The 19,261-nt window shown below is 43.3% G+C and overlaps 1 protein-coding gene across 1 annotated transcript; it reads left to right on the top strand.

Moving 5' to 3' along the window:
* The first annotated feature begins 512 nt into the window (after nucleotides 1–512).
* Nucleotides 513–19,243, top strand: plod3 (procollagen-lysine, 2-oxoglutarate 5-dioxygenase 3). The gene is made up of 18 exons (XM_059019012.1): nucleotides 513–667; nucleotides 3,866–3,957; nucleotides 4,825–4,961; nucleotides 6,313–6,476; nucleotides 7,461–7,573; nucleotides 7,868–7,931; nucleotides 8,499–8,596; nucleotides 8,981–9,082; nucleotides 9,444–9,575; nucleotides 10,004–10,125; nucleotides 10,410–10,514; nucleotides 11,184–11,309; nucleotides 15,186–15,441; nucleotides 15,657–15,725; nucleotides 16,489–16,593; nucleotides 17,277–17,423; nucleotides 17,782–17,907; nucleotides 18,631–19,243. The coding sequence occupies exons 1-18, from the start codon at nucleotides 562–564 to the stop codon at nucleotides 18,784–18,786; spliced, it is 2,220 nt and encodes a 739-aa protein (XP_058874995.1). The 5' UTR covers nucleotides 513–561; the 3' UTR covers nucleotides 18,787–19,243.
* Nucleotides 19,244–19,261: the final 18 nt, after the last annotated feature.

The raw sequence follows: 19,261 nt of genomic DNA, 5'->3' as shown, positions 1-19,261 counted from the left end.
GATATTTTGTAAGAATTGTATTATTATTATTATTATTATTATTATTATTATTATTATTATTATTATTATTATTTATTCATTTTTTTAAAGCAACCACAAAAAAAAAAAGATTCTTGTACGTTGGTGTTTTTTTTTTTTTAATTATTATTTATTTATTTATGAATGAATTTATTACTGTTTAGTAATGTTCACGAGATTTCTAAATATAGGCTAGCTGTCGTCCCCCCCCCAAATTCCCTGAAATTCTTTAAGACGTGGCACCTCTCTCCCAAATTCCCTAACACTAGAAACCTTATTTTTCAAGAACTTTCCATCGCAGCTGATATGAAGGAACTGTGCCCCCCCCACCTCAGCCCTTCTCTGATAGGCTGCGGCGCGTTCCATTCCCCGCATTCTGAATGGACCGCAGCGCTGCCGGTCACAAATCACCTAGTTTTGATTGGCCGGCCTCAGAAAACAGGGGACGTGGCCGGGCATGCGTGTACTGACAAAAAAAAGTTACCTGTCAATCATTTTTCTCCGTTTCCGTTTTCTGCGAGGAATTTGCAACAGTATCGCCGGATGAGCAGCGGAGCAATGGATGTTGCAATGAAATTCCTGGTCTGTGCAATATTTTTGGGGGCGATAACATCAGTGAAAGCTGCAGACCGTAAATCCATACCTTCAGGTAATATATATATAGTTTTTAGAAGATGAGATTCGGGGTACAGACGCGGCGCAGGGGGGTACAGTGTTACGTGTCGTTTTAATGTTTACACGACAGTATAGGGCTTTACTGCACAGTACAGCTAAGTTCTGACAAGTTGGTTTCGTTAAATAATTCATTGAGAAAAAAATATTAGTAGTGCAAATGGAAGTTGGTTCAATATTAAATTATAACACGCCCTGGTTGTTATACGCAATACTACCAGTCTAGTAATGTGAGTTATTAGTATGGGTGTATTATTGGAATTCGGATGGTGTGTAATTGGTAGTACTCTGGTATCCGAATAACTGTGTAGTTCGTACAGAACGGATTTGAAGCATTTCTGCAGTGTTGTTAAGTTTTAAAATGTATTGCAATTTCTCAGTGCTATATCTTAGCGGCAAAGCGTTGAAGACCATGTTTAAATGGTTTTTTAAATTTATTATGTGTGCGATATAGGGAAGCATTTGTTGAAACTACTCATGCAGAACTGTGATTTGATCCGCGTTTTAAAGGCGGCACAAGCAGTTATGTACTGGACAGCGGCCAAATTAAATAAAGCACGTCTCGTGTGATTGATGGCGGAGTCACCCCCGGGCAAGCATTCATATAGAAAGTTCTGTGTCCTTCCGCGCTGTCATATGAGTGCGGTTTTTGTTTTTTTAAAACTATTTTGCCTTCAGCTTGCATTTTTAAACAACTTTCCATTCATAATGTCGACAAATAAGAGTTTAATTTAATAATAATCATAATAAAAACGAATTTATTTTTTCAGTTAGCCTAGTATTTTCAATTTTAAAGGAAAAAAAAAAAACCGGACGATACTCGTCGCAGTGAGCAATCTTAACCCGAAAATGGAATTAAATATTTGTGTTGATCCTTTTTAAAAATCTTTTTTTAAAGACATTAATAAATGATACTGTTAAGCAGCAAACTACACCAAACCGCGACTTTATCAGCGCTATTCATAGTTAATAATAATAATAATAATAATAATAATAATAATAATAATAATAACTTTTAGTAAGTTGTAAAGTTAAAATAATGTAAGAAAATCCATTTAAAAATACAAAATACAGCTCCGTGTCAAATAACACAGTTGAATTCGCTTCCGCCCTAGACTTTTTTCTTTCTAGAATCTCCTTTAATAAAGACGAGTAGGACTTTCCAGTAAGGCAGTATCGATGCCTACGTCACAGTAACCCACTCCCATTTAAAAACCCACACGGTACAGTCCTGAGAGAATGCGTACTACCAAAATGATGCGCCCCCCCCCCCGTCCCCTCCACCACCTAACGGCGACCCCAGATGGACCGAATCTGTATTGAAAGGGATTTAATTCCATGGGCCGTTCGTTGATATATACTGTAATCGCGAACAAAAATGGTTCCTCCCTCAGTAAATGTATTTTAAAGGGGTCTCAGCCACGTTGCGATGCCCTTATCAACACCACGATGCCTGCAGGTTTGCATCTAAAGGAACACAAGGTTGCTGTCCTGTCCTGTCAATAGGGATATCTCGGTGTTAAACTTCTCAGTCATGTCGTTTTAACTTGCTGTTGCTTTAAGACCGAGCAGTTTTATGAATGGACATGTGTGTTCCTTTTTGGAATCCCATGCGGTCAGGAATTCCGGTAGGGGGAGGGGGAGGGGGAGGGGTTATCAGCAAATAACAGACTTCATTGAGGGGAGCTCTGAACCCCAGGACTGGGTGCAGCAGCAGCAGCAGCAGCAGGGCTAGTGTGAGTTTGTAACCCTGCTCAAACTCCTGGCTCCTGATCATTTCAATATTAATAATAATAACAGACTTCATTGAGGGGAGCTCTGAACCCCAGGACTGGGTGCAGCAGCAGCTGCAGGGCTAGTGTGAGTTTGTAACCCTGCTCAAACTCCTGGCTCCTGATCATTTCAATATTAATAATAATAACAGACTTCATTGAGGGGAGCTCTGAACCCCAGGACTGGGTGCAGCAGCAGCAGCAGCAGCAGCAGCAGGGCTAGTGTGAGTTTGTAACCCTGCTCAAACTCCTGGCTCCTGATCATTTCAATATTAATAATAATAACAGACTTCATTGAGGGGAGCTCTGAACCCCAGGACTGGGTGCAGCAGCAGCAGCAGCAGCAGCAGGGCTAGTGTGAGTTTGTAACCCTGCTCAAACTCCTGGCTCCTGATCATTTCAATATTAATAATAATAACAGACTTCATTGAGGGGAGCTCTGAACCCCAGGACTGGGTGCAGCAGCAGCAGCAGCAGGACTAGTGTGAGTTTGTAACCCTGCTCAAACTCCTGGCTCCTGATCATTTCAATATTAATAATAATAACAGTCTTCATTGAGGGGAGCTCTGAACCCCAGGACTGGGTGCAGCAGCAGCAGCAGCAGCAGGGCTAGTGTGAGTTTGTAACCCTGCTCAAACTCCTGGCTCCTGATCATTTCAATATTAATAATAATAACAGACTTCATTGAGGGGAGCTCTGAACCCCAGGACTGGGTGCAGCAGCAGCAGCAGCAGGGCTAGTGTGAGTTTGTAACCCTGCTCAAACTCCTGGCTCCTGATCATTTCAATATTAATAATAATAACAGACTTTATTGAGGGGAGCTCTGCACCCCAGGACTGGGTGCAGCAGCAGCAGCAGCAGCAGGGCTAGTGTGAGTTTGTAACCCTGCTCAAACTCCTGGCTCCTGATCATTTCAATATTAATAATAATAACAGACTTCATTGAGGGGAGCTCTGAACCCCAGGACTGGGTGCAGCAGCAGCAGCAGGGCTAGTGTGAGTTTGTAACCCTGCTCAAACTCCTGGCTCCTGATCATTTCAATAATAATAATAATAATAATAATAATAATAATAATAATAATAATAATAATAATAACAACAGACTTCATTGAGGGGAGCTCTGAACCCCAGGACTGGGTGCAGCAGCAGCAGCAGCAGGGCTAGTGTGAGTTTGTAACCCTGCTCAAACTCCTGGCTCCTGATCATTTCAATATTAATAATAATAATAATAACAGACTTCATCGAGGGGAGCTCTGAACCCCAGGACTGGGTGCAGCAGCAGCAGCAGCAGCAGGGCTAGTGTGAGTTTGTAACCCTTCAGGGGTTAAAATGACAAACTACCGTGTAGCAGCAGGCTTGATCTCTTACGATACGAATGCCTCGTTTTCATTGTGTGTGTTGCAGAGAACCTGCTGGTTATAACGGCAGCTACGAGAGAGACGGACGGGTTCAAGCGCTTCATGAGAACAGCCAGGCAGTTTAACTACACAGTCAAGGTAACTCCGAGACAGAAACAATTGTAGCTCCTCACTTTTTTTTTTATTGGGACCTGTACCGTGTATCGGGTTGGGGCTGGATTTGTCTAGAGCTCCCAGCATGCCTCTGCTCCCGCAGCAGTGGTGAGGGATGCTGGGAGCTGTAGTTCTTTATGTTGTGGTCTTGTGTGACAAACGATACAGACCTCTATTACTATACATTATGTACAGCTCTGGCCAAAAGTGTTGCTTCACCCTATAGAATGAACTAATTTTGCTGGCTATGACTACAGCTCCCAGCATGCCTCTGCTCCCACAGCAGTGGTGAGGGATGCTGGGAGCTGTAGTTCTTTATGCTGTGGTCTTGTATGACAGACGATACAGACCTCTATTATGATACATCATGTACAGCTATGGCTAAATGTTTTACAACGCCACCCTATAGATTGGACTAATTCTGCTTCATAAAGTCGAATGAAACCTGCTGATTAATGCTACGTTAACATATTGAATCACACACCAGCGCTTTGTAGTCAACCAGAAGCCAGGATCATATTTATATATTTATCTATCTCTCTCTATCTCTCTATCTCTTTATCTCTCTCTCTCTCTCTCTCTCTCTATCTCTATCTCTCTCTAATCTAATCTGAGGTGAAAGAGGCATCTGGCCAGCGTTTCGAAGTGTTGTCTCTCTCTCTCTCTCTCTCTAATCTAATCTGAGCTCAAAGAGGCATCTGGCCAGCGTTTCGATGTGTTGTCTCTCTCTCTCTCTCTCTCTCTCTAATCTAATCTGAGCTCAAAGAGGCAGCTGGCCAGCGTTTCGCTGTGTTGTCGGTATGACGTTGCCCCCCCCCCCCGGCTGCAGTGCTGTCATGTCTGTGTCCGCAGGTCCTGGGCCTGGGGGAGGACTGGAAGGGTGGGGACGTGGCTCGCACTGTCGGGGGCGGTCAGAAGGTGAGGTGGCTGAAGGAGGAGATGGAGCAGCACGCTGAGAGGGATGAGCTGGTGGTGATGTTTGTAGACAGGTAAACCCTCGCCCACTCGCTCGCCCGCCCGCTCGCTCGCCCGCCCGCTCGCCCGCCCGCTCGCTCGCCCGCCCGCTCTGTGTTTTTTTTCTTTCTTTCAATCTGTCTCTTTTTCTTTACTGTCTTTTTTTCTTGGCTTTTCTCTCCCTTTATTTCTCAGTCCTTTTCTTTTTGTCTGTCTTTCTTTCTTTCTTAAAAAAAAAAATTGGGCCATATTTGGGTGTTTCCTCCATTCTTCAACTCCTAGTAACTCTGTTTATTTATTTATTTTTAATTTTTTATAAATAAGACTCCTGTTCCATAGCAGTGTCACCCAGTCCAGGTTTTACTACCAGCTTGATCAGCCTCCAGTGTGTCTAGCTAACAAGCTCAGGTGTGTCTTATTATTAAACTCCCAGTGAAACCAGGACTGGATCACACTGCTGTGCAGCGGGAGTCTTATTTCCATCCCTGGAGATGATGATCAAAGAATGGGACGAAAAGATCTGAAAATCTGTCCCCCAAATTGGGTCGTGTTTGTCCTGCCAGAACTCCCCTTTCCTCCCCTGTGACAGACCCAGGGCAGTCACTGTTACCCCAGGCTGTGCTGGCTCCTGTGTGAGATTTAAAAGGCTGATTTTAAAATCTCTCGCAGAGGTCTCCACAGTCTCAATGGCCCACGCTGGTTTCAATTACTCTGGGGCTCTTATTACAGAAATCCATGCCATCCCTGCCTGGGAAAGTGAGGCCCGACCGACATGTATCAGAAAAGCTCTTTGTGTGAGTCTCTTAGTTCATCTGGGTAGCTTTGTCTGCTGAGATGGAGTTGAGGTTACGTGCTGTAACTCGACAGCTTCAAATGACTTTTTTTTTTTTTTAGGTGTTTTCTTACATTTTATGATTCCTTATTAAGTTTCACCAGAGTTAAAAGCACAGCAAAGTGTAACAAAGCATAGGGAAGCATTGTAAAGCACAGAGAGGTGTGGTAAAGCACAGGGAAGCATTGTAAAGCACAGGGAGGTCTGGTAAAGCATAGGGAAGCATTGTAAAGCACAGAGAGGTCTGGTAAAGCATAGGGAAGCATTGTAAAGCACAGAGAGGTCTGGTAAAGCATAGGGAAGCATTGTAAAGCACAGAGAGGTGTGGTAAAGCATAGGGAAGCATTGTAAAGCACAGAGAGGTCTGGTAAAGCATAGGGAAGCATTGTAAAGCACAGAGAGGTGTGGTAAAGCATAGGGAAGCATTGTAAAGCACAGAGAGGTCAGATTAGTTCATTCTATAGGACAATACAAACATTTTGGCCATAGCTGTATATAATAATCTTTCTTTCTCTCTTTCTCTCTCTCTCTCTCTCTCTCTCTCTGTTTCACAGCTACGATGTCATCTTTGCTAGCAGCCCTCGGGAGCTGCTGTTGAAGTTTCAGCGCTTCAATCACCGGGTGGTTTTCTCGGCCGAAGGGTTCTGCTGGCCGGACCAGAAGCTTGCGTCCAAATACCCCCCCGTTTACAACGGCAAGCGGTACCTCAACTCCGGAGGTAAGGGGCGCGGTCCCGGGCACACCAACGCCCTCGTCCTGCTTTGGGATAACGTTTTGTCACTTTAAAATGATGCTTAATTCACTGTGAAAAGTAGCGAGTTTCACCGGCTGAGCTCTCCACAGAAATCGGCTCTTGGATGTAGATTTTAGTGCGTGGTGTGGTGTGTTTTTTTTTTAATGAACCTGTTAGGAGCAGCTACATTTATAATTTCTCGCTGTGACCAAAAGTGTTGCACCCCCGCCCCCCCCCCCCCCCATAGAATGAACTGATCTTCATGAAGTCGAATGCAACTTGCTGGATAATGTTACCTTGTTAACATATTGAATCACACACCAGCGCTTTGTAGTTTTTTATAGACTTCACGAAAAACCTGACCAAAAAAAAAAAAAAAAAAATTGACATTTTAAAATCTTATTATGGCTTCCTTCCGGTAGACTTTTTTTTTTTTTTTTTTTTAAGCGATATCATTTTGTAGTTTCTTTTAGATTACGTGATGTAAAATAAGATATCTGAATGATACACTTTATGTTTTAATCTTAAAAAATTGTAGGTGATGCTAAACTTTTGGCCAGAGCTGTAGTCTACAGTGTCACTCCTCTCCTCTTTTTTCTCTCCTCTCTCCTCTCCTCCTTTCCCCTCTCCTCTCCCTTCTCCTCCCCTCTCCCCTCCCCTCCCCTCTTCTTTCCCCTCTCCTCTCCCTTCTCCTCCCCTCTCCCCTCCCCTCCCCTCTCCTTTCCCCCCCCTCCCCTCTCCTCTCTTCTCCCCTCCCCTCCCCTCTTCCTTATCTCCCCTCTCCCCTCCTCTCTCCTCCCCTCCTCTCCTCCTCCTCTCCTCCCCCCCTCTCCTCCTCTCCTCCCTTCCTCTCTCCTCTCCCCTCCTCCCTCCTCCCCTCCCCTCTCCTCCCCCTCTCCTCCCCCTCTCCTCCCCTCTCCTCTCCTCCTCCTCTCTCCCCTCTCCCCTCTCCTCTCCTCTCCTCTCCAGGGTTCATTGGCTATGCGACTGACCTCAGCCGGCTGGTTCAGTCATGGTCATTCCGTGATGATGATGATGACCAGCTGTTCTACACCAACATCTACCTGGACCAGGTCCAGCGGGTGAGCACTCCGGACACTGACCGCTGGACACGTCTCTTAGTTTTTTTGTGTGTGTGTGTAGCAGCTCACTAATGTCTCCCTTTTTTCTCTGCTCCTTTCTGCTTTGTTCAAGAAATCTGTACAGCAGCAACATCAGTTATAATTGAAAACAAATGCCATCCTTTTAAATAACGTTGTGAATTTATATATGTGTATTCATTTAGTAGATCGATCTATCTATAGCTATAGATATATACAGATATATACTAGTACTACCACTTAAATTCTCATTTAAAATATGTTTGTGATTTTCAGGAAAAATACAACATGACACTAGACCACAAGTCAAAGATATTTCAGAATCTCAACGGCGCTGTGGGTGAGTGTGAAATAACCTTTTTCAAAATATATTGACTGCGTGCGACAGCATGACATTATAACCTATCCTACCCCATCCTGTGAGATACGATCCCCTCTATTAACTGATGGACCCCCCCGTCCTGTGAGATACGATCCCCTCTATTAACTGATAGACCCCCCCGTCCTGTGAGATACGATGCCCTCTATTAACCGATAGACCCCCCCGTCCTGTGAGATACGATCCCCTCTATTAACCGATGGACCCCCCCGTCCTGTGAGATACGATCCCCTCTATTAACTGATAGACCCCCCGTCCTGTGAGATACGATCCCCTCTATTAACTGATAGACCCCCCCGTCCTGTGAGATACGATCCCCTCTATTAACTGATAGACCCCCCGTCCTGTGAGATACGATCCCCTCTATTAACTGATAGACCCCCTCGTCCTGTGAGATACGATCCCCTCTATTAACTGATAGAAAATTTAAACAGGTTCTTCACCCTGTCTGCTTGTTCTCTCGTAAGACTGAGCGTTCTGGCAGACTGACAGTTTTTTCTCTCTCTCTCTCTCTCTCTCCTCTTCCAGAGGAGGTGGTGCTGAAGTTCGAGAAGGGGCGTGTCCGAGCCAGAAACGTGGCCTATGACACGCTTCCTGTCGTCATCCACGGAAACGGCCCCACCAAGGTAACAGCATGCCTGTTTTCTCAGCAGCGTGTGATACAGCACAGTGAAAGCATGGCAAAGCGCAGGCAAGGGTGGTGAAGCCCAGAGAGCTATGCACTGAAACATTAATACAAAGTATATGGGCAGCAGTGTGGACTAGTGGTTAGGGCTCTGGACTCTTGACCGGAGGGTCGTGGGTTCAATCCCAGGTGGGGACACTGCTGCTGTACCCTTGAGCAAGGTACTTTACCTAGATTGCTCCAGTAAAAACCCAACTGTATAAATGGGTAATTGTATGTAAAAATAATGTGATATCTTGTAACAATTGTAAGTTGCCCTGGATAAGGGCGTCTGCTAAGAAATAAATAATTATAATAATAATAATATGGGAAATGTTTTTTGCAGCTCCAGTTGAACTACCTGGGGAACTACGTACCGTCTGCCTGGACTCACGAGGGGGGCTGTGAGATCTGCAATGATGACCTGCTGGACCTCACGCAGCTCCAGGTGTGCGTGTGTGTGTGTGTGTGTGTGTGTGTGTGTCAGTGGTATTGATGGGGGGGGTGTATCAGTGGTATTGATGGGGGGGGTGGATCAGTGGTATTGATGGGGGGGTGTATAGGTGGTATTGATGGGGGTGGATCAGTGGTATTGATGGGGGGGTGGATCAGTGGTATCGGTGGTATTGACGGGGGTGTATCGGTGGTATTGTGGGGGTGTATCGGTGGTATTGACGGGGGTGTATCGGTGGTATTGACGGGGGTGTATCGGTGGTATTGATGGGGGTGTATCGGTGGTATTGATGGGGGTGTATCGGTGGTATTGATGGGGGTGTATCGGTGGTATTGACGGGGCGTTTCTCTCGCAGGACGAGGAGCTCCCGCAGGTTTGGATCGGTGTGTTCATCGAGCAGCCCACACCCTTCTTCCCAGAGTTCCTGGAGAGGCTGGTAACCATGGACTACCCGAGCGACAAGATCAGCCTGTTCATCCACAACAACGTGAGTGCAGCACGCTCACACCAACACGCCAGCACAGAACAGGATCACGCCAACACGGTCACACCAGCACAGAACACGGTCACGCCAGCACAGAACACGGTCACGCCAACACGGTCACGCCAACACGGTCACGCCAGCACAGAACACGGTCACGCCAACACGGTCACGCCAGCACAGAACACGGTCACGCCAACACGGTCACGCCACCACAGAACACGGTCACGCCAACACAGTCACGGTCACGCCAAGTGGGGTGCATGTAGAGCAAAGATAGAAAGAAGACTCTTGGGCTCCCGTGTGCGTGCGTGTGTGTGTGTGTGTGTGTGTGTGTGTGTGTGTGTGTGAGTTTGTGCGTGCGTGTGTTTTGATTTTGTCTCCACTGTGTTTCTGGTTGATTTTTTATTCCCCTGTTTTTTCCCCCCCTCTAGGAAGTTTATCACGAGAAGCACATTCAGGCCTTCTGGGAAAAACACAAGGACAAGTTTCACAAAACCAAACTGATCGGACCGGAGGAGAATCTGAAGCACGGCAAGGCCAGGAACATGGGCATGTGAGAGGGGAGAGGGGAGAGGGGAGAGGGGAGGATTGGGGGGGGGGGGGAGAATGATGTGGATTGGGGGGGGAGAGAGGGAGGGAGAGTGGGGGGGTTGAGAATGCAGTCTTCGTTGAAGTGTAACCGTTTTCCAGCCCTGTCTCCTCGCGTCGCGTTGCGTTTAAGCTCTGAAGCGATGAAGCAGTGGAGTCTGTCTGAAACGACACACACACACACACACACACACACACAGAGACAGACAGGCTGCTGTTGAAGCCTCTCCTGTCTCCCCTGACCCGCAGGGACTCCTGTCGTCAGGACCCGCAGTGTGATTACTACCTCAGCATCGACGCAGACGTGGCGCTGATCAACCCAGAGAGCCTGAAGATCCTGATCGAAGAGAACAAGTGAGGACGGGAGGGGTGTCTTGGTCCAGGGGCTGTAGAGGACTCCCCACCGCGGGGAGGCAATTTAAAAAAGGACAAAACCAGTTCGGGTTACATCCACGGTTTTGGGGTCAGATCCTGTTTTTCTATTCAAATTCCTGTTCTATTTTTTTTTAATCAATTCCAAGTGCTTCAAAGGAATTTAATGCTCTAGTCCAGGGATGGAGATAAGACTCCTGTTGCACAGCAGTGTCACCCATTCCAGGTTTTCCTACCAGCTTGGTCAGCCCCTAGTGTGTCTAGGTAACAAGAACAGGTGTATCTGATTATTAAACTCCCAGTGAAACCAGGAATGGATCACACTGCTGTGCAATGGGAATCTCATTTCCATCCCTGTAGTCGCTTCACTACAAAAAGACATTATTTCTCTTGAAGGTTCAGAACAGCTTTTCATGTTCCCAAATGTTCCTCCTCTCCTTCTCTCCCCATCTATCTTTATCTCTCTACCTCCCTCTCCTTCTCCCTGTCTGTCTGTCTGTCTCTCTCTCTCTCTCTCTCTCTCTCTCTCTCTCTCTCTTTCTCTCTCTCTCTCTCTCTCTCTCCCCTCTCTCTGTCTCTCTGTCTCTCTCTCTCCCCCCTCTCTCTCTCTCTCTCTCTCTCTCTCTGTCTCTGTCTCTCTCTCTCTCTCAGGTCTGTGATTGCTCCCATGATGTCTCGCTCTGGGAAGCTCTGGTCTAATTTCTGGGGCGCGCTCAGCCCTGAGGGGTACTACTCCCGATCAGAGGATTACATCGACGTGGTGCAGGGCAAGAGAGTGTGAGTACCCCCAAAAATCACTTCCGAACCCTGCCCGGGTACCCCAAAACTCGCTTCTGAACCAGGCTAGGGTGGACTGGACTGACCTCAGCTCCACGTTACTGGATCCTCAGCTGATGCACTATTGCTAGATAAAACTTATAATCCTAACATGTTGCATTCATATTGGATTCTAGTAGTGTTATTATTATACATAGCATCCTAGTTCATATTGTATTCTAGTAGTGTTATTATTATACATAGCATCCTAGTTCATATTGGATTCTAGTAGTGTTATTATTATACATAGCATCCTAGTTCATATTGGATTCTAGTAGTGTTATTATTATACACAGCATCCTAGTTCATATTGGATTCTAGTAGTGTTATTATTATACATAGCATCATAGTTCATATTGGATTCTAGTAGTGTTATTATTATACATAGCATCATAGTTCATATTGGATTCTAGTAGTGTTATTATTATACACAGCATCCTAGTTCATATTGGATTCTAGTAGTGTTATTATTATACAGAGCATCCTAGTTCATATTGGATTCTAGTAGTGTTATTATTATACACAGCATCCTAGTTCATATTGGATTCTAGTAGTGTTATTATTATACATAGCATCCTAGTTCATATTGGATTCTAGTAGTGTTATTATTATACAGAGCATCCTAGTTCATATTGGATTCTAGTAGTGTTATTATTATACAGAGCATCCTAGTTCATATTGGATTCTAGTAGTGTTATTATTATACAGAGCATCCTAGTTCATATTGGATTCTAGTAGTGTTATTATTATACAGAGCATCCTAGTTCATATTGGATTCTAGTAGTGTTATTATTATACAGAGCATCCTAGTTCATATTGGATTCTAGTAGTGTTATTATTATACAGAGCATCCTAGTTCATATTGGATTCTAGTAGTGTTATTATTATACAGAGCATCCTAGTTCATATTGGATTCTAGTAGTGTTATTATTATACAGAGCATCCTAGTTCATATTGGATTCTAGTAGTGTTATTATTATACAGAGCATCCTAGTTCATATTGGATTCTAGTAGTGTTATTATTATACATAGCATCCTAGTTCATATTGGATTCTAGTAGTGTTATTATTATACACAGCATCCTAGTTCATATTGGATTCTAGTAGTGTTATTTTTATACATAGCATCCTAGTTCATATTGTATTCTAGTAGTGTTATTATTATACAGAGCATCCTAGTTCATATTGGATTCTAGTAGTGTTATTATTATACAGAGCATCCTAGTTCATATTGGATTCTAGTAGTGTTATTATTATACATAGCATCCTAGTTCATATTGGATTCTAGTGTGTTATTATTATACAGAGCATCCTAGTTCATATTGTATTCTAGTAGTGTTATTATTATACAGAGCATCCTAGTTCATATTGTATTCTAGTAGTGTTATTATTATACACAGCATCCTAGTTCATATTGGATTCTAGTAGTGTTATTATTATACAGAGCATCCTAGTTCATATTGGATTCTAGTAGTGTTATTATTATACAGAGCATCCTAGTTCATATTGGATTCTAGTAGTGTTATTATTATACACAGCATCCTAGTTCATATTGGATTCTAGTAGTGTTATTATTATACATAGCATCCTAGTTCATATTGGATTCTAGTAGTGTTATTATTATACATAGCATCCTAGTTCATATTGTATTCTAGTAGTGTTATTATTATACTCAGCATCCTAGTTCATATTGGATTCTAGTAGTGTTATTATTATACACAGCATCCTAGTTCATATTGGTTTCTAGTAGTGTTATTATTATACATAGCATCCTAGTTCATATTGGATTCTAGTAGTGTTATTATTATACAGAGCATCCTAGTTCATATTGGATTCTAGTAGTGTTATTATTATACAGAGCATCCTAGTTCATATTGGATTCTAGTAGTGTTATTATTATACAGAGCATCCTAGTTCATATTGGATTCTAGTAGTGTTATTATTATACAGAGCATCCTAGTTCATATTGGATTCTAGTAGTGTTATTATTATACAGAGCATCCTAGTTCATATTGGATTCTAGTAGTGTTATTATTATACAGAGCATCCTAGTTCATATTGGATTCTAGTAGTGTTATTATTATACACAGCATCCTAGTTCATATTGTATTCTAGTAGTGTTATTATTATACATAGCATCCTAGTTCATATTGGATTCTAGCAGTGTTATTATTATACATAGCATCCTAGTTCATATTGTATTCTAGTAGTGTTATTATTATACAGAGCATCCTAGTTCATATTGTATTCTAGTAGTGTTATTATTATACAGAGCATCCTACTTCATATTGGATTCTAGTAGTGTTATTATTATACAGAGCATCCTAGTTCATATTGGATTCTAGTAGTGTTATTATTATACACAGCATCCTAGTTCATATTGGATTCTAGTAGTGTTATTATTGTACAGAGCATCCTAGTTCATATTGGATTCTAGTAGTGTTATTATTATACATAGCATCCTAGTTCATATTGGATTCTAGTAGTGTTATTATTATACATAGCATCCTAGTTCATATTGGATTCTAGTAGTGTTATTATTATACAGAGCATCCTAGTTCATATTGGATTCTAGTAGTGTTATTATTATACAGAGCATCCTAGTTCATATTGGATTCTAGTAGTGTTATTATTATACACAGCATCCTAGTTCATATTGGATTCTAGTAGTGTTATTATTATACACAGCATCCTAGTTCATATTGGATTCTAGTAGTGTTATTATTATACAGAGCATCCTAGTTCATATTGGATTCTAGTAGTGTTATTATTATACAGAGCATCCTAGTTCATATTGGATTCTAGTAGTGTTATTATTATACAGAGCATCCTAGTTCATATTGGATTCTAGTAGTGTTATTATTATACAGAGCATCCTAGTTCATATTGGATTCTAGTAGTGTTATTATTATACACAGCATCCTAGTTCATATTGGATTCTAGTAGTGTTATTATTATACATAGCATCCTAGTTCATATTGGATTCTAGTAGTGTTATTATTATACATAGCATCCTAGTTCATATTGTATTCTAGTAGTGTTATTATTATACTCAGCATCCTAGTTCATATTGGATTCTAGTAGTGTTATTATTATACTCAGCATCCTAGTTCATATTGGATTCTAGTAGTGTTATTATTATACACAGCATCCTAGTTCATATTGGTTTCTAGTAGTGTTATTATTATACATAGCATCCTAGTTCATATTGGATTCTAGTAGTGTTATTATTATACAGAGCATCCTAGTTCATATTGGATTCTAGTAGTGTTATTATTATACAGAGCATCCTAGTTCATATTGGATTCTAGTAGTGTTATTATTATACAGAGCATCCTAGTTCATATTGGATTCTAGTAGTGTTATTATTATACAGAGCATCCTAGTTCATATTGGATTCTAGTAGTGTTATTATTATACAGAGCATCCTAGTTCATATTGGATTCTAGTAGTGTTATTATTATACACAGCATCCTAGTTCATATTGGATTCTAGTAGTGTTATTATTATACACAGCATCCTAGTTCATATTGGATTCTAGTAGTGTTATTATTATACACAGCATCCTAGTTCATATTGGATTCTAGTAGTGTTATTATTATACTCAGCATCCTAGTTCATATTGGATTCTAGTAGTGTTATTATTATACATAGCATCCTAGTTCATATTGGATTCTAGTAGTGTTATTATTATACACAGCATCCTAGTTCATATTGGATTCCAGTAGTATTATTATTTGCACTTGCTGTAAACTACACTGTGTTTCAATATGAAGCTTGCATTGTAACCGTGTCTGCTAAATAAATCAATTGGAAATGTCCCGCGCTGTGTCCTCAGGGGTGTGTGGAACGTGCCCTACATCACGCAGGTGTACCTGGTGAAGGGGCGCACCCTGCGCAGGGAGCTGGCCCAGAGAGACATGTTCACCCAGGAGGGCATGGACCCCGACATGGTGTTCTGCAGGAACGTGAGGGAGCAGGGAGTCTTCATGTTCCTCACTAACAGGGATGAGTTTGGCAGGCTGGTCTCCACAGCCAATTACAACACGAGCCGTCTCCATAGCGACATGTGGCAGATCTTCGAGAACCCGTTGGTGAGTAGAGGAACTGCGGCTATAAATTCAACGGCTAACGTTTCCACTAGAAGTCTTTCTCAGTGTCTTCAGTGTGAATTCAATGACTAACGTTTCCACTAGAAGTCTTTCTCAGGGTCTTCAGTGTAAATTCAATGACAAACGCTACATCATAAAAATATGAAGAGAGGCCCAAATTGTGGTTTTTGATTAGTTTTATATTTATTTTATTGCAGGACTGGAAGGAGAAATACATCCACGAAAACTATTCAAAAATATTCGAGGAAGACGGTACAGTGGACCAGGTAAGACAGGTTGATCAGGATAGGTTTACCACCGTGAAAGCACAGCAAAGTGTAATAAAGCACAATGACAGCATGGTGAAGCATTGTAAAGCACAGAGAGGTCTGGTGAAGCATAGGGAAGCATTGTAAAGCACAGAGAGGTCTGGTAAAGCATAGGGAAGCATTGTAAAGCACAGAGAGGTCTGGTAAAGCATAGGGGAGCATTGTAAAGCACAGAGAGGTCTGGTAAAGCATAGGGAAGCATTGTAAAGCACAGAGAGGTCTGGTAAAGCATAGGGAAGCATTGTAAAGCACAGAGAGGTGTGGTAAAGCATAGGGAAGCATTGTAAAGCACAGAGAGGTCTGGTAAAGCATAGGGGAGCATTGTAAAGCACAGAGAGGTCTGGTAAAGCATAGGGAAGCATTGTAAAGCACAGAGAGGTCTGGTAAAGCATAGGGAAGCATTGTAAAGCACAGAGAGGTCTGGTAAAGCATAGGGAAGCATTGTAAAGCACAGAGAGGTCTGGTAAAGCATAGGGGAGCATTGTAAAGCACAGAGAGGTCTGGTAAAGCATAGGGAAGCATTGTAAAGCACAGAGAGGTCTGGTAAAGCATAGGGAAGCATTGTAAAGCACAGAGAGGCGTCTCCATGTAAATTGACTGTTGTCTAATGTCATTTCTGCACCTATGCATTGGCTCATGAATGAACAAACAAAGATGATGTGTGCTTTGCTTTAATGAGAACTGTCCCTCCCTGTCCCCCTGTCTCCCTGTCTCCTCACAGCCCTGCCCAGATGTATACTGGTTCCCTGCTTTCTCTGATAGGATGTGCGACGAGCTCGTGGAAGAAATGGAAAATTTCGGCCAGTGGTCAGGAGGCAAACACACGGTTCTCTTCCAATTAATTCATCTCTTCCGGTTTGAGCATCCTGTCTGTACAGGGGATGGAAATAAGACTCCTGTTGCACAGCAGTGTCACCCAGTCCAGGCTTTATTCCTACCAGCTTGATCAGCCCCACAGTGTGTCTAGGTAACAAGCTCAGGTGTGTCTTATTATTAAACTCACAGCGAAACCAGGAATGGATCAAACTGCTCTGCAACGGGAGTCTCATTTCCAGCTCTGGTTTGTCTCCCCTGGTAAAGGCACGGCCGCGTGGTGTGCAGGGGGGAGTCACACAGTCAGGGGAGCGCAGGGGTCCCCGAGGGTCTCCCCTGGTAAAGGCACGGCCGCGTGGTGTGCAGGGGGGAGTCACACAGTCAGAGGAGCGCAGGGATCCCCGAGGGTCTCCCCTGGGAAAGGCACAGCCGCGTGGTGTGCAGGGGGGAGTCACACAGTCAGGGGAGCGCAGGGGTCCCCGAGGGTCTCCCCTGGTAAAGGCACGGCCGCGTGGTGTGCAGGGGGGAGTCACACAGTCAGGGGAGCGCAGGGGTCCCCGTTGGTACATATCTTCATAAACAGACCTGGTTGTTTTACAGTCATTTTGATTTCTGCTCATTTTTTTAATTGATTCATTCTGATGTTCCCCGCTTCAAACTCTCCTTCCTCCTGTCCCCGCCCCCCCCCCCCGACAGGACGAGCGTTTATCGGGGGGTTATGAGAACGTTCCCACCGTCGATATCCACATGAACCAGATCAGCTTCGAAAAGGAATGGCTGAAATTCCTGAAGGACTACATCGTTCCCGTCACGGAGAAACTCTACCCAGGATACTATCCCAAGGTGGGGATTAAACAAAATATTGAGTTTGTAACCCTGCTCAAACTCCTGGCTCCTGATCATTTCAATATTAATAATAATAACAGACTTCATTGAGGGGAGCGCTGAACCCCAGGACTGGGTGTAGCAGCAGCAGCAGGGCTAGTGTGAGTTTGTAACCCTGCTCAAACTCCTGGCTCCTGATCATTTCAATATTAATAATAATAACAGACTTCATTGAGGGGAGATCTGAACCCCAGGACTGGGTGCAACTCATTGCATAGAATTAGAAAGTTAGCATTTTTTATTATGTCTCTCTCTCTCTCTCTCTCTCTCTCTCTCTCTCTCTCTCTCTCTCTGTCTCTCTCTCTCTCTCTCTCAGGCCCAAGCTGTAATGAACTTTGTGGTTCGGTACCGTCCAAACGAACAGCCTTCTCTCCGCCCCCACCATGATTCCTCCACGTTCACCATCAACGTGGCTCTCAACAGCAAAGGACAAGACTACCAGGTCAGAGCAGCCGTCATTATTATCATTATCATTTAGCAGATGCTTTGATCAAGTGACCTGTCTATACCTGCCTGCATCAAAACCTGAGTGACTCGCAGAGGCGTGTTCTAAGAACACGGAGACAGTTCTGAGGTTCTGAGTTCCGGTTCTAAAAGGCTGCATTGTCTGCCAGGTTCAGTCTGGGTATGGACAGCAGTGTGCAAATCTAGCACAACAGCTCCAGATGTGTCATCGATCTCCTTTATATACCTGCCTGGGTGAAAACACCTCTGCATTTTGAATATAAAGCAGTGTGGAGTAGTGGTTAGGGCTCTGGACTCTTGACCGGAGGTTCAATCCCAGGTGGGGGACACTGCTGTTGTACCCTTGAGCAAGGTACTTTACCTAGATTGCTCCAGTAAAAACCCAACTGTATAAATTGGTAATTGTATGTAAAATAATGTGATATCTGTATAATGTGAAATAATGTAATATCTTGTAACAGTTGTAAGTCGCCCTGGATAAGGGTGTCTGCTAAGAAATAATAATAATAATAATAATAATAATAATAATAATAATAATAATAATAATAATAATAATAATAATAAAATTGAGAGAAAAAAAAACATGTATTTTGCACTGCATGCTGTATATTTAGCAGTGTGCAATGCATTTAGTGTCCACAAGGTGGTGAAGAATACAAGGATGCTGTGTTACTGACTGACCTCCTCTGCTTCTCTCCAGGGGGGTGGCTGTCGATTCCTTCGCTACAACTGCAGTGTCGAAGCCCCCAGGAAAGGGTGGTCTTTCATGCACCCTGGGCGCCTGACGCATTACCACGAGGGCCTGCCCACCACGCAGGGCACCAGATACATCATGGTCTCTTTCGTGGACCCCTAATCTCGAGAGGGTGTGGGAGGGAGACCTGAGTTTATATCATACAGGTGGAGAGGAAACTGACACCATTTTGGCTCCAACATGGTTAGGATTGTGGATTAAGCTGAAGAGCAGATTGAGCCAAAATGGCGGACATCAGGCTACAGTTTCGTCATCCCACCCTCCATTCCTTTCGTAGGTTGATCAGAGGCAATTTCTAATGGAAAATTCCAATCACTTAGTTTTGAGGTTGCTGTATCAAAACGGAATCCAAGGAATGAATCCGAATCCGGAACAAGCCAGGAGAATTCCGGAATTCCAGATTCCTAATCGTGTGTGTGTGTGTGGTTTTTTTTTATTTTTTAAATGATCATTAAAACTATTTTAATAGTAATATTAATAAAGATACTGCAGTTGTATTTTTGGAGAAATATATATATATTTTTTTTGACAATAAAAGTCCCGTCGTCCCCCCCCCCCCCCCCCCCCCATTTTAATT

The sequence above is a fragment of the Acipenser ruthenus genome, unplaced genomic scaffold, assembly GCF_902713425.1.
Source record: "Acipenser ruthenus unplaced genomic scaffold, fAciRut3.2 maternal haplotype, whole genome shotgun sequence".
In the NCBI taxonomy this organism is placed as follows: domain Eukaryota; kingdom Metazoa; phylum Chordata; class Actinopteri; order Acipenseriformes; family Acipenseridae; genus Acipenser; species Acipenser ruthenus.
Note: the sequence above shows the minus strand (reverse complement) of the source record. Positions and strands in the feature narration are given on the sequence as shown.

Bases quoted from the DNA above. Each gene is read 5' to 3' on its own strand.
- plod3 (XM_059019012.1), top strand. From the start codon at position 562: ATGAGCAGCGGAGCAATGGATGTTGCAATGAAATTCCTGGTCTGTGCA. The intron at 3,958-4,824 runs GTAACTCCGAGA...CTGTGTCCGCAG, and splicing joins AGTTTAACTACACAGTCAAG to GTCCTGGGCCTGGGGGAGGA. The intron at 7,574-7,867 runs GTGAGCACTCCG...TGTGATTTTCAG, and splicing joins ACCTGGACCAGGTCCAGCGG to GAAAAATACAACATGACACT.